This window comes from Dermacentor variabilis, chromosome 6 (assembly GCF_050947875.1).
Source record: "Dermacentor variabilis isolate Ectoservices chromosome 6, ASM5094787v1, whole genome shotgun sequence".
Classification (NCBI taxonomy): domain Eukaryota; kingdom Metazoa; phylum Arthropoda; class Arachnida; order Ixodida; family Ixodidae; genus Dermacentor; species Dermacentor variabilis.
Genome location: NC_134573.1, coordinates 33,180,760 through 33,196,361, shown reverse-complemented (window position 1 = coordinate 33,196,361; position 15,602 = coordinate 33,180,760). Strand labels below are relative to the sequence as shown.

The following is a 15,602-nucleotide window of genomic DNA, read 5'->3' as shown; positions in this document are numbered from 1 at the left end:
CCGTCAGAGGACCGGCACCGCTTCGGTGGTTTTACCGAAACTGTGGCAACAAAAATGAATTTAGTTTTTTTATAGGATGTAGAAAGAGGAAAAGGGGGAGTAAAATTGCCGCCAAATCAGTTGCTATGCCGGGCAGAGTGCTTTCCTACATCGCGTAAAGTGTTCCATGCTCTCCTACCAGCAACATTAACGCGTCAGTAAGAGAGTGCTAAGCAGCGGATATCGCTTCTTAGTTGCTGTCGAAGTAATAGTATTGCCCTCCTTAATGGTAAAATCGATGGCAAACATGGTGATGCGTGATTGAACAATCGCTCTCTAACTTTCTGCGAAATTTATAGGGGGTTTCGGTCGTTTTCTTAAGTCATTTAAGCACATTCGTTCTAGCATCAAACATGTGCGAAACAGCGCGCTAGGCTCATCACATGATGACTCCAACCAAGAGCGCGCCTAATAGGTTTCTCGGTATGCACTACACCAAGTGCTGTGAGAGTAAAATAAAAGGGCCGCAGCCTAATAAAGAGCACGAAAACATGACTGTATTTTTACCCTCATCCCTTATAAAAAACATGCTAAGTGATTTATGTGGTGAGAAGCTTGTTTCTGTTTATGAATATTGATTAAGCAGGCTGTTCACAAGCTGTAGGCGGAACCAGCTGGAAAATGCTCCAGTTAGTGAAGTGCGTCTTACCGCAATGCCGCCTCGGGCACTCAGTCACCTGGGTATGGCGAGGTGTACTTTACAGCAAAGCAAGAGGCGGCGCGCTCCAGCGCTGTAGCAGACGACGCGAAGCACCTCCCCTGGGTCCGTGTGCGCCTGCGCCGCTTCGGTTGGATGCGCCGCGGCGCCGGACGCACTGGTGCCCCGCGGAGCGCGGCCACGGTGAGCCGTGTTCACCCTAAGAGTGGACGACACTGTACATTGCCAACGTATGGACGACGGTTTGCTTCAGCCTCCCCGGAACACCAATCGTCGGCGGATGGTAAGCAGTTGTTATCCGGTGACTTGTTCGGCTGTGTTGCAGAATTGGTTGGGTAAGCTCCGCTGTAAAAGTCGCTCCTCGGTGGATGATGAGCACAATGTGGTTGCAGGAAATTCACGACGAAGAATTTTGCCACTTCGGCCACACTATCTTCAGACAGGGCTTTCGATTAAGCATAGTGAGTAAGGTAGTCCGTAGCCGCGACGATCCACTTATTCTTAGAGGTGGATGTAAGAAAGGGCTCCAATAAATCCATTCCTGCTTGTTGGAATGGTCATCATGGAGGCTCGATTGACTGCAGCATTCGTGATGGCCTTGTGGCGGTGTCTTGTGTCGCTGAGTCTCGGCGTGTGTTGATGTAACGAGCGACGTCGGCGGTCAGACGCGGCCAATAGTACATAGTGCAATAGTCCGGGGGGGGGGGGTATTCTGTAAGAGTCCACCTAGTGAACTGTCCACTTCGGCGGCTGCTGTTTCGCTAGGCCCGCTCTTCTCCTCTCTCGTACAGCTGCATCCAATCAGCAACGGCCTAAATGGACAGTCCACTAGGTAGACTCTTACAGAATATCCCCCCAGGGCTTCTGGCCGCAGTGCTGCGTGCACGAGAAGGTAGTTTGCGCGTACTGGGGAAGTTTTTTGCGAGAACGTAGTTCTATAACGAAAACGGCGACAACCAACGCGTAAACACCTTCGGGACAACATCAGTCTTGCCGTCCAAGTACGTAGCAAGGGTTTTCAGTTGCGAATATTTTTCTTCCTGTTTGGCGAAGCCGTCGGCGCTTATGTTCCTCGGGAAGGTGTCATCGTCTTGGTCATCCTGCGGCGGCGAGTCTATGGGAGCGGTAGACAGGTAGTCGTGATCAGGAAGGTTTCGTCTGTACTTGTAGAAAATGCTGAGGTCAAATTCTTGGAGTCTCAGGCTCCACCGTGCTAGGCGCCCTCATGGGTCCTTTAAATTTGACAGCCATGCCACTGCGAGATGGTCATTCACGACTTCGAACGGCCTGCTGTATAGGTAAGGTAGAAATGTTGCGGTCCCCCAAATGATGGCAAAACATTCAGAGTGCAGCTCTAAGGCGCCCGTTCCTACGTCGGCGTCCCTCGGCGTAACAGAACGAACCAAAAAAAGCCGAGGATGAAAGAGCGAACGCGCAGGGGGCGGGGCGGGGAATGATAGACGGTGAGAGCGAAGAAAACTCAAGGAGGAAAGCGAGGAGGATAGTATGTCGAATGGGTGAGGAGGAAAGCGAAGTTTCGCACGAGGAGTGCGTCACGGTGATTACCACACATGCAGCGAGCGCGTCTACCGATACCATATATGGAAACAAAGTATTCGCGAGGTCCTCAGGCCCACTGCGCATGCGCTACTTCACATGCGCCGGCATGCGTTCGACGTGAGCAAGGCGTTCCCGTGTTCATGCTTTCCTTCTGAACGATGAATGACGCAACCGGCGGTTGTGCTTTGTTTGCCACTGCTGCTAAACGAGCTCCGGGAGTAGAGGCTCAGCGCCGCTGCCCCCCAAGAGGATTTAGTCGTTCAAAATAAAATTCTTTGCTACAATATATCGCGCATTCAAAATTCTTAACAGCTGCGCTCGAAATTCGCAGTAAGGAATATCGTAATCGTCGATGAGTTTTTTTCAGTGGTAGTATAAGTGACTTCCGCTTTCGACAGTGAGCGGCTAGTTTAAGCTTGCAGCCTTTCAAACGTGCTATTCCTTTCGACCAGCACGGCAACGATGACTACCCTACTTGCGTCGGTGTGGATTTGCGTATCGGCGTTTGACGAAGTGGGTGCGCTTTGGTAGTGAATGGCAGGCATTGTTTAAGCTTCTCGAATGCTTCGGCTTCCGGTGGTTACCGCTTAACACGACGCCTTTTTTTCCGAGATGGTTATCGGCTCGGCGATGTGCAAACGTACTTGACGAAACCTCTATATAGGCACACGGCCCATGGAATCTGATCAGTCCCTTATTGTCGACTGGCTGCGGAAAGTTAGAAATGGCCGAAACATTTTTTTGGGGCAACGTTGATGACGCGTGCTGATTTTTCTTTTTTTGGCGTCTAAAGAGAGCCGGCAGAATATGCATTGAAACTACACGTGACTGCGCTCATGCGCTATCGCATTGCAGCGGTCTCAACCGCGCGTCCTAAAAAGAACCGTGAGCGCGTTGCTCGCGGCTCTCGGCAGGTGCTCCACTGTGCGTCAGCACCCTTGGCGGTGGCACACCGAAAAGAAGCGCTGTCGTCCCTGATAAACGATAGACTCGACGCATGGTTGAGAGCGCTGCAATACGATAGCGCGGAGCGCAATCACGTGGTTTTATTTCATATTTCGCGGGCTCTTTATAAACGCCGAAAAAATCGCCACGCATCATGTACGTTGCCACAAGAAATTATAGCGGCCATTTCTGAACCCCGCTACAACGCAACGAAACACACTTGGCCCTACAGCGAATATTGAAAAGTTTGCATAATTGATCTTAGTAAATCAACTAATTAAGCGGAATAAAAAAGAAACTGTGAGGAGCGCCACATGACGGCAAACCATATGCCGTTGATTCCACTCAGCTGCGGCTAACCGCATTTTTTTTAAATATCTTTCGTTGAACTTACGTAAATCACCATGTATTGCCTCATTGATGCAGACGATAGCTAGAATAATGTGATAGCAATTGTTCATGAATACAACAATGTTTAAAGGTATAGAGAAACTCCTTTGGAGTTGTCTAAGTATATGTAAACATAACCCTAAACTTCAATTGCCCACCCCCAAATTTATGTTGGCCTAACCCCAATTTTAAAGTTGGCCCACCCCAATATTCAAGTGCCCCCCTCCCAAAAAAATTTAGCTTGGCCCACCCTCAAATTTAGGTTCGCGCACCCCCAAATTTCCAATTGGCCCACCCCTACTATACGCTTCTCCATGCATCTTCCATGTAGCCCTAGTATCCCGATAGGCATTATCTCTGATCGGTTTTGATTTTTCGACCTTTCCTTATCGCTATACAGCTACAAATGACCTAGATTTACACTATTAACGATTGAATGTCTTAACAAATTTGGCATTTTTGTGCAAATCATCTACAATCTTCGTGTGAAGGTCTGGAGTTGCAGACGACAGAAAATGATGAATCTTCCGAACACTACAGCGTTTCTGCCGGTAAGGAGGTGAAACCCGAACAGAATTGTTGTCAGCTCGCTCTGTGTATAGACGGTGCCGTTCAGACACGTTATTTGTTCTACCACTTGGTCGAAATCCTTCCAAAGGTATCCAGCCAGATTTCCGGGTGTTCGAGAACCCATGGAAAATACGTGGCCACCTTGGCTGCAGCAGGACGATGGCTGTGGGGTATGCTGCATTTGTCATCTGTGGCGGCTGATTTGGCCTTGGCCTCGTGTAGAAATTCTTTTTTCGGGGGTAGGTTTTGTAAGCATATTTAGCGCCAGCAAACAAGGACGGAAGGGAGACGACAACACTGGCTAGCGCCACGACAACACGACAGCGCTGGCTAGCGCGAAGGTCTGGGTGTAGCTGGCGTTGTCTTCGTGGATCGGGCTTGGATCACGGCTTTTCGGGGGCGTCCGCTACGTGAACGCGCAACCACCTTTACCAGGTGTCACGTAGAAGTGGCGGTAAAGAATGCACTAGCCAAAACTGCGTGTCGCGAAACTGACTCTTTAGTGGGCGAATTTAGTGCCCCTAAAAGCAAGTGGCATTCAAATCACAACCATAGCGGCAAGCACAGTCGGCGATGGTCGAAAATCTGTTTTGCGGGTAATGCGCGTCAGCTTTTATACATGCCTCGTGGAAGGTTCTGTCTTAAGCACTGGTGCTAGTGTACCCTCCAGAAAGTGCAGCATTATTCCTGTTCCGCATACAACCTGATCACATGAGGTTCAGCGAGAACAAACACAACAGCTAGAAACAAGGGTAGCATTCGAATAAGTACCAAATCATGCAGGCGCGTCTTACGCTGAACGACAAGTTTAACCTATTAAGGGGTGAAATGCGGTCACTGGAAAAAGGATAAACAGGTATACGTGTCATTTGAGAAAAACAAAAGACCACTTTGAACTGATAAAATATTCTTTAGAGACGATATTATAGTTAGCTTTTGTTATAGCTAGCCTGATCGAAGAAGGGATGACGGTCAAAATTTCAGTTTTTCTTAACTTTTGCATTCGATCTCCGTTCCCGTTACGTCAGCGTGCCGTCACGGATGGCCCATTTCTTCATACGTGCGCAAACTTTTATCGAAGTTGCTAAGTTCGCTTTCTAGCTCTTTTAGCGAGTGAAACATCTTTACCGAGAAGGAAAATTTAGGCCCGAGTAAACGTTGTCAAATTTCATGATGTGATTACGGAAACTTCTAGGTGGCGTCCTCACCCGTCTTCGGTTTTTGGGAATTTCATGGCTACCAAGCCCCTTGACACATTTAGAGTGTTGTTTTTTTATTATTGTAGAAGGGCACTTGGCTACTTATGCAAGGCAATAACTTTATCTGTAGTGTCATTTTAAAGCTCGCGGTGATAAAACAGACGCAAACTGCGTCAACGATGCCGCATTACATGAATCTGTGATTTTGATGAAATGATAGAGCCAAAATTGCTAGCGATCGTGTAGGCCCATGAAACGCGTAACGCCCGCGGCCTACCAGGCTCAGATTCCGCCGACCTCGGCTCGAGCGGCCCTCGTTGACCTGTGGCGCTGCCTCCCGGCGACACGCTCGACTGCAGTCGAGCAGCCGACGACGAGGAGGCCGCGGCGGCCTTGGCGGCAGACCAGGACGCGACGGCAGCGCCACCCGCGCCGGTGTCGGACATCTCGTCCAGGGCATCCTCGTCCTTGCGGTACCTGCGCCACTCGATCCGCAACAGAGACGCACCTCACGCCGCCACACGGCTCAGAACATGGCGAGCTTGTGCATAAATAGCATGTCGCAGAAGGCTGGTAGTATGCGCTTGGTGTCGTCGTGTCGTACGCTTAATGGCATCCCCTTACCCCGCACCCACCAGTAAAAAAGAAGATAAAAGAATGAAAGACAAAAAAATGCACGAAAGGCTCGCTTATTACACCCGCTGCAAGGGAGGTTGGACTCTGAACTTTATTGTACGGTATGAAATGTCGCTTAACGCACATATTTCTATGGTAACGCCCACATAAATGCAACCGCAAATCGCAAGAAGGTAATCATAGAATTATATTTTTATTTAATTGGTGTTTATTTGTAAATACACACCTAATTCCCCTTATGCGTTGCTTGTTATTGTTTATGTTATTGTTTATGTTATTGGATTCATGTGGTTGTGATTTACAAAAACTGGCTACCTCGAATCCTATTCTTCTTATTCGTAAGACATCGAGGATCTCGTTTTCGTCTTCTCTGATGCCTTGAAGTAAAATACGGGGGTTGATTGGTCACTTGCCCGTTACTTAGTTCACGTACCACGTTACGCCTTGCAGCATATGGTATGTATGTATCATACGGTATGTAGCATATGTATGTATGCATGTATGTATGTATGTATGTATGTATGTATGTATGTATGTATGTATGTATGTATGTATGTATGTATGTATGTATGTATGTATGTAGCACACGGTATCTATCAGTCCCCAAGTCGGTGTGTGGGGGTGCCGGCCAATACTCCGAGGAATAACTCTGATGATGATGATGATGATGATGATATGTGGCGTTTTATGGCGCAAGGGCCACTGATTGCCAAAGAGCGCCAAGCAATGTTTTAATGGAGTCAGTGATGCAAGTTATGATCAATGGCGTCGTGGTTGGCTATAACAATGGAGCCTGGCTGTATAGGGGCCTTAAAACAATAGTAAAATTAATATATATCTATTAAAATTGTCACAGTGACTTTTTAGATGTACTATGAATTTCAAAGATATGTTCTCATGGAGGGATGGAATAAAATATGTAAATGCCAATAGCACTATTGCCTGACGAGGCCCTTAAATGCAAGGGCCTGTAGGCACGTGATCTACAAAATGCTACTATCGCAGCAGCAGCGTCTGGTAAGATGCTGTGCTACGAATCTCTTCGGCCTATAACTTCACACAAACACATATCATTTTTTCACAGAAAGTCAGTTAAAAACTGACTTTCTGTGAAAAAATGGGTCAGCACCAAGCAACATTGCAGGATGAAAAGGAATGTTTTGTCGGTAGGCTAGAGGGAAGTGTTTTTTCCTTTCAGTTTCCATTTCTCTACACTCCAGCAAGACATGGAGGACGGTTAGTGTCTCGCCACATCTACAGCATATGGGAGGTTCGCTACCGGTCAAGAGATAAGAGTGCGTGGCATACGTATGACCTATCCGAAGGCGGCAGAAAATGACCTCGATTCACCGTATTTTTGTTATCGGTGGGAAATTTCGTAATTGTGGCTCGATCAAATGGAGTTTATTAGCAGTTTCGGTGTCCCACTTCTGTTGCCAGTACCGCCTAAGATTTTTCCGCAATAATGGCTTTAAGTCTAAGGCAGGGATACCTACGGAACAGTTGCCAGCTTTCGTTACAATGTATGTGGAAATTTCATATGCAAGCATGTTGCCCTTAATGCCTCTGTGCCCAGGTACCCAACATATTATGACGTGCTGATTAGATGTATATGCTGTGCGCAGGAGCGAATATAGCTCTTTGAGTACAGGACTGTTGCGTTTCTGGAGTGACATTAGAGATTTCACGACACTAAGGCAGTCTGTGAATATAATGGCCTTTTGCAATTTCATTTTCTTGATATGTTTAACAGCTGTCAGAACAGCATATGCCTCAGCAGTGAATATGCTTGTTTCTGGGTGCAGGGCGTTGGAGTCTGAAAATGATGGACTGACGGTTGCATACGAAACGCCGGCATGCGACTTTGAGGCATCTGTGTAAAATTCCTGGCAGGAGTACTTCGACTGAAGGTCAAGAAAGTGCATTTCAATGTGTACCTGGGGAGCGTTCTTCGTTATTTCAACGAACGAAGTATCACACTCAATGAGCTGCCATTGCCACGGCGGACATAGCATGACAGGAGCCATAAGAGGATTTTCAAAAAGTGGAACATCCATTTCTTGACTGAGTTTCCGTACACGCAGTGAGAAGGGTTCTCTAACTGCGTGTCGATTATTAAATAAAGTTGCAGATGTCATATTGTTTACACTTGGGTAAGAGGGATGCTCACGGTTCGCATTTACCTTCAGAAAATACATAAAACTTGAGTACGACCTCTGAAGATGAAGCGACCACTCATTAGCTTCAACGTAAAGCCTTTCCACAGGACTTGTCCTGAAGGCACCGGTCCCCAGGCGGATACCTTGGTGATGGACAGGATGCAGCATCTTCAATGCACTAGGGCTAGCCGAATGATAAACTATTGCCCCATAATCTAAGCGTGTTCGAATGAGGCTCTTGTAAAGGTTCAGGATGCATTTCTTATCACTACCCCACGTTGTGTGTGACAAAATTTTAAGAATGTTCATGGTTTTTAGGCATTTGTTTCTGAGTTACTTCAGGTGTCAAATAAAGGTTAATTTCGTGTTTAAAATAACGCCTAAAAATTTGTGTTCTGTGCTCACAGGTATGTGCTGTCCCTGAAGTTCAACTTCAGGATTTGCTATGAGACCTCTTTTTTGAGTGTAAAGAAAACAGGTACTCTTGCTGACATTGAGCGTAAAGCCATTTTCATCAGCCCACTTAGACACCTTGTTTAAACAAAGCTGTACTTGTCGCCCGCAGATAGCGAGATTACATGACTTAAATCCAATCTGAACGTCATCAATATATACTGAATAAAATATACTACGCGGTATTGATGAGCGCAAGGAATGCATTTTCATGATAAAAAGTGTGCATCTAAGCACGCCACCCTGCGGTACCCCAGTTTCCTGTAGATATGGTCTCTAGAGAACATTGCCAATTCTGACACGGAATGTGCGATTTGATAAATAGCTTTCGATTACATTAAGCATTTTTCCGCGGATGCCCAACTCTGATAAGTCACGTAGAATTCTATACCGCCACGCGGTGTCCTAAGCCTTTTCCATGTCTAAGAATACAGAAGAAAGAACTGTTTGTGTATGAAAGCGCCGCGAATATATGCTTCAATGCGAACGAGGTGGTCTGTCGTCGATCGGCCTTCCCTAAAACCACACTGATATAGGTCAATGAGCTTGTTTGATTCAAGGAAGTGCAAGAGTCTGCGATTTATCATTTTCTCAAAGAGCTTACATAGACAACTTGTGAGTGCTATGGGCCGGTAGCTTGCCACAGAGGACGAATCTTTACCTTGTTTCAAGACAGGGACTACAATCGCCTCTTTCCATGCCAATGGAATGTCTCCTGTTTCCCAGATAGTGTTGAAAATAGACAACAGAGCCATCTGCGTGTCAGGGTGAAGATGTTTTATCATTATGTACATGACTCTGTCGGCTCCTGGCGCCGATTTCGTTCAGCCGTTCAAGGAAGCTTTGAACTCAGCAATGCTAAAAGGATGATTGTACGGTTCACTTCCGCTAGCTTTACGGTTCAGTGCCTTACTTTTAGCTATCTGTTTATGTTGCTGGAATGACTGCGAGTAGTTTGCAGAGCTAGAAACTCGCTCGAAGTGTCCTCCCAGAGCGTTCGCCTGGTCTTGAAGGCTGTGGCCTTCATCATCAACCAGCGGCATGTTGTAGGTTTGTCGAGTAATTAATTTTCTTAGCCTGTTCCAGACTTTTGCTTCTTGTGTATAGGAATTTATGCTTGTGACGTATTTTCCCCAGCTTTCTCTTTTAGCGATACGACGCGTTCGTCTGCCTTTAGATTTCATGTACTTAAAAGTTGATGAGGTTTTCTGCCGTTGGAGATTGACGTAGTAAACGCCAGGCTTTGTTTTTCTCCTTACACGCATTCTTGCATTGCTCATTCCACCATGGCACGCGCCTCTTTTTTGTAGACCCCTTCGTTTGTGGAATGCACTCTATTGCAGCGTCAATTATAAAAGCGGTAAAATAAGCAATAGCATCGTTCACGCTAAAATCTTTAGAAGTGTTTCGCTGCATCTGGGTGATTTCCTCAAATTTTTTCCAATCTGCGGATGCAACTTTCCATTGAGGGGGGGTGTGGTAGGAATTCATTTTGTTCTAAAGCTTTGAGGCAGATGGGAAGATGATCACTCCTATATGGGCTTTTGACTACTTCCCATTCTAGGCAAGGTACAAGTGTAGCCGAGCAGATAGCTAAATCTATTGCAGAGTACGTGCCATGTGCTGTGATATTGAATGTCGGCTCTTTTTTATTTAATATGCATGCACCTGAAGACAGAAGAAAATTTTCTATTAAGGGGCCTTTGACATCGCATCGAGAGTCTCCCCAGAGAGTATGGTGCGCGTTGAAATCCCCAGTGAGTACGTAGGGCTCAGGCAGCTTATCGATTAGACTAAGAAATTCTGTTCTTTGGAGTCGATAATGGGGTGGTATATACACAGAAGAGATTGTAATGAGTTTACCTAACAGTAAGGCTCGAGCCGCAACTGCCTCAAGAGGCGTTCGAAGTTCCAAGGCCTGGCGTGCTACACGCTTATCAACTATAATCGCGACACCACCGGGCGAAGCAAACGCATCGTCACGGTCCTGGCGAAAAATGTTAAATTGGGGTAGAAATCCACTCTGTGTAAGTTTTAAATGGGTCTCTTGTACACATAGCACCTTTGGATTATATTTACGCAAGAGTTCCTTGACATCATCAAGGTTATGTAGGAGACCCCTGACATTCCATTGTAATATTTGTGTCTCCATAGTTAATAGTGTGTGTGTGTGCTGTGTGTTAAGAGAGAAAATTTGATTTAGTTACAGGGCCTTTCCAGGCCCTGTAATGCGGAGTTTGTTTTTCTTGCCGCCCTCCCGAGACTGGCGGCGGTCCTTGGGCGCTCGCTGCGCCATCTGGCTTGAAGGAGCGTCCATTGCCTCTTGAGAGGCACTGGACGTCCGCTCATGTGAGCGGCGCGTTTGTCGTGAAGGCTTCACCTGAGCAGATGAGACCTTCGTGCCTACCAACCCTGAGGTCGATGGGCCCTCTTTCTGTGACGGCGAGGCAGCGTTGGCTGCTATCGCCGAGGGGGCTGGTGGCACAACCTCGGCCACACTCTTTGTGGGCTGGGCTGATGCGGAGTCTGTTGCGGCGTTGCCCCCTTACGCGCCGCACCAACATAGCCTCCGGTATGAATGAACGAAACACGTTTCCGCGCTTCTTGAAACGGTATATTCTCTTACCTTTCAGTGTAATAATATCCTTTTCTTTTTTCCTCGTCGGACATGATCGGGAATATGTGGCGTGATCACCGCCGCAGTTCACACAGTGGAGTGCGCCAGTGCAGTTGTCGGAAGCGTGCTCTTGACCACATTTTGTGCAAGTGAGACGGCCTCGGCAGCTTTGTGAGCCATGGCGAAATCTTTGACATTTGAAACGTCTACGTGGATTTGGAATGTATGGTCTTACTCGTGTTCTTGTGTATCCTGTATCGAGAAATTCTGGCAGAACACTTGTAGCAAACGTGAGAACGAGATGTTTTGTAGGAATTTCTTTGTTGTCGCGCTTGATTGTTATTCTTTGTACTTTGACAACTTCTTGTTCCTTCCATCCTTCTAGTAGTTCTTCTTCACTCAGGTTCAAAAGATCGACCACACCTCTGGATATGTTCATAGATCGATGTGGCGTCACTGTGACTTCGACATCACCAAAAGCCAGAATATTTGAAATCTTTTCACGTTGGAGCTGTTCAGTGTTCAAGTTTCTTCGGTGCGCCCTCTTTTCGAAAAAGGGCGTTCAGGAAGTCGGGGAAAGGTGCTTAAAGCCATTCATAACTTATTACATTTTGGCAGCTATGCCAGCCACCCACCACCGAGACCAACAAGGGGACGCTGCGAGACCCTAAGGAAACGCAGACGCCAGCTGTGCATAGCTACTATAGCCCAATATAATAGATCCAAGGTTGGATGAACTACACCAGGTTAACCCTTGCTGCCTGGAGAATTGGAAGTAAACAAAGTGAGAAGAAGACAGGAAGGGTGGAAAGTGAGAGAGAAAGACGAAGGTTTAAGAGAGAGAAAGATAGGAAAAGGCAACTAGCGATTTCCCCCGGGTGGGTCAGTCCGGGGGTGCCGTCTATGTGAAGCAGATGGCGAAGGGGTGTGTTGCCTCCGCCGAGGGGCCTTAAAGGTCCAAACACCCAGCATCAGCTCAACCCCCAGGATCCCCCTTTCCCCAGACACAGCTAAGCCGCGCACGGCTACACGCGGGAGGGTCCAACCCTCGTGTGCTCGGGTACGTGGTGTCGCAACACACCAAACGCCTGCTGACGTAGACACCCCTGCGGGGGAATAACTCTAGTGTACGTACATAAATACCCGTGAAACTGGATGGGAAGACAACGCCGAGGTATCTCAATTGGTAAGGCTATCGCACGGGTAATGCGAAGACGTGGTTTGTGTCCCAGCTGCGGGCAGCTGCTTTTTCATCCCTTTTCATTTACTTTATAAATTTTAAATTGTTCTTCTTCTTTAGAAGAATCTACAAACAAATAAATAAACAGGTAATTCATCATATACTTTAGTTGCTGTCATTGTCTATTGGTTTTATGTGGTTGAGACTTACGAAAGCCGGGCCCCTTGGTTCCCTTTCTTCTCGTTGATATTGATTGCGTCAAAATTTGTTGTGTATCTACTTTTACCAAACCTTACACAGCTCAGAAAAAAACACATTTCGCAATTAAACTTTCACAAAGTCACGTGTCTGGTCTCCTAAGTTCACTTGTTACTCTTAGGCATAGAGGGTGTTCCACTCCGCCCGCCATGGCTCCGAGTTACGCTGGCCAACAGTCCCAGCGCTATATCTACTATACTTGTAAGTGCCCAAGGTAATGGACGGATTAGTAGCCATTGCTATAGCATGATTTATTGTCTCCCATTGGTGACAGGTTATCTTTGCGCCCACTCTAATTTCTTCTTTTCTTCAGTTTTTCTACGTTTCAATTTGAACGACAGCAAATGGCCCCATTGCTTTCCTTGGCGTCTTTGCCCTCTGGCTTTATATGATCCTAGTGACAATACCTAAAATTCATGAGCAATTCAACTCCGTAAAGTTGGACGACCAGCAAAGCTGTTTAGTACAGGACGCAGAAGTGACGCAGAATGGGGAGGCCGAGTGTAGTTCGTACTCCCGAGGAGCAACGCGCCTACGAAGAACGACGGAAAGAAGAGAGAAGAGAATGCAGTCGTCGCCGGAAGCGCACGGTACATTCGGCCTCTCCATTACGATGAGAGAAGTGAAATTCAAAATAGAGAACGGCACCTTGCCCTATATAAACGGGTGACGGAGCCGCGGCGCGGGAGAGCTGCAAGAAACTAGGCACGCAGGTTGTTGGAACGCCGACAAAGATAGGGCGGTGCAAACGTAGGCATGGTCGACGTGAATCGGCTGGGCTAAGTTCCAATCGTGTAATTACTCTTGTTCCTGGGACCTCTTTGGGTCCCGGGTGTGACAGGGGTAGCTCAAGGGCGCGTTACAGGTCCCGGCGCCCACTATCCGGAGTATGTGCCATTGCGCTTGGACCCTTTCTGCCCCATGAGCAGGACCGCCCCCACATTTTTGCTCGCACACATGAAAAATGTACGGAACCCTAGCCACAAAGAGGCTCGCTCTAAAACAATACCGTAGACAGCCGGAAAAATAGTGAAGCCAGTATCATTCTTGCCAGTCGAGAGCATTAGCTTCGCTGCTATCAGCTATATGTGGCTTCTAGAGTGGTGTGCTCACAGACTCATAGAGGTTCGTCGTTGTGTCCTGACTCTCGACTCTCAATGTGAAATCAGCGAACTGCGTGTCACAGTCTTGACGTTTCTGATGTAAAGTTGCACCTCGTCATGGGAGTGCTTGAGATAATAAAATTAAATGTGCGCACATAGGCCGATATAATGCTATGATTGCTTTCGCTGGGTTCTGTTTGTTTACTCTGTTCACGATTCACCAAATGCCGTGGTAACCTATGCAGAACCCTGCTCGGACTAATGACGGAAACTGTTCACACTTCACATTAAAGGCCCAATTTATGACCAGTATGGCAACAATGAATGTTGTCGCATTGTTCATCAATTCAGTGGCTGTGGCGTTGCGCAGCTGAAATCAAGGTCGAGCGTTCAATCGTAGCCATGGCTTTCACCTCCCCATGGTGGTGGAATACAAGAACGCTTGTGTACCGTGCACTGTATGTGCGGTAAAGAAATACAGGTGGTCAAAATTAACCTGGAGTCCCACAGTACTGCATGTCTTACAAACATAATATATTGATGCGCAACACCGCAGAATCTATTTTTACTATTGTACCTCTTTTACACATTTCTGATCATACACTGTTGACTAAGTGAAGCAGTCGCAAATTTTGAAAGAATATTTGACTTTGTGAAATACGGCTATGCCGTTCGGCGAATAAATCGGAAAGGCCAATGCTTTATTCTCTGTTCGAAATTTTAGAATATTCGCACACGCCTAGACGTCCGTAAAATCAGTGAATGATCACTGATGCAAGACGCACTATCGCCCGCTACGACAAATTGCATCACATCCGAAATAGTCTCCCTCGTACTTCTCAAGACATTCATGTAGTTTTGGCCACGCTTGTAACGTAAAGACGCATCGTTCGCTCTGCTTTTCACAGGGCGAAGAGACCATTAACTGGCGCGGGAGCTTACTGCTATAAGTTTATGAAAGGTGAAAATATTTCATCCATTAGAATATATTCCAAGACGATAGAAGTGGATGAAAAAAAATTTCTTTTCATGAAACCTGCGGGACAGCGCAGAAATAATATGTCTTACAAAAAATTGTCCTACTATGTGTCCCCAGCAGCTGCGAAGCATTGACCACGGCGGCGGTCAGACCTGTCACGCATCAGAGGGTGCTAAGAATCTCTGGATCCAGACAGGCCGCCATAGGAATCTGAACCTGGCAACGTTTAACACTAGAACGTTATCTAGTGAGGCGAGTGTAGCAGTGCTATTGGATGAATTAGCGGGCATTAAATGGGATATAATAGGGCTCAGTGAAGTTAGGCGGCAAAAGAAGCATATACAGTGATAAAAGCGTGCACGTCCTGTGCTACCGGGGCTTAGCGGAGAGACGAGAACTAGGAGACGGATTCCTGATTAATAAGAGTATGGCTGGTAACATACAGGAATACTATAGCATTAACAAAAGGGTTGCAGGTCTTGTAGTGAAACCTAATAAGACATACAAATTTAAGGTCGTACAGGTCGACGCACTCACATCCAGTCAACATGACCAGCAAGTCGAAAGCTTCTATGAACACGCTGAATCGGTGATGGCTAAAGCAAAAAACAAAATGCACTATACTGATGGGCAAATTCAATGCCACGGTAGGAAAGAAGCAGGCTGGAGACAAGTCAGTGGGAGACTATAGCATAGGTTCTAGGAATAGCAGGGGAGAGGTATTAGTAGAGTTTGCAGAACGGAATAATTTACGGATAATGAATACCTTCTTCCGCAAGCGGGATAACCGAAAGTGCACGTGCAGGAGCCAGAATGGCGAGACTAGAAATGAAATAGACTTCATACTCTGCGCTAA

The 15,602-nt window shown here is 46.8% G+C and overlaps 1 protein-coding gene across 1 annotated transcript in view; it reads right to left on the bottom strand.

The window, feature by feature from the left end:
• LOC142586089 (uncharacterized) overlaps positions 1-15,602 on the bottom strand; it is a 49,091-nt gene that overhangs the window by 18,141 nt on the left and 15,348 nt on the right. Inside the window, exon 2 of the mRNA XM_075697348.1 lies at positions 5,639-5,838. Coding sequence (XP_075553463.1) covers positions 5,639-5,838 — 200 coding nt within the window. The remainder of the gene's footprint in view (positions 1-5,638; positions 5,839-15,602) is intronic.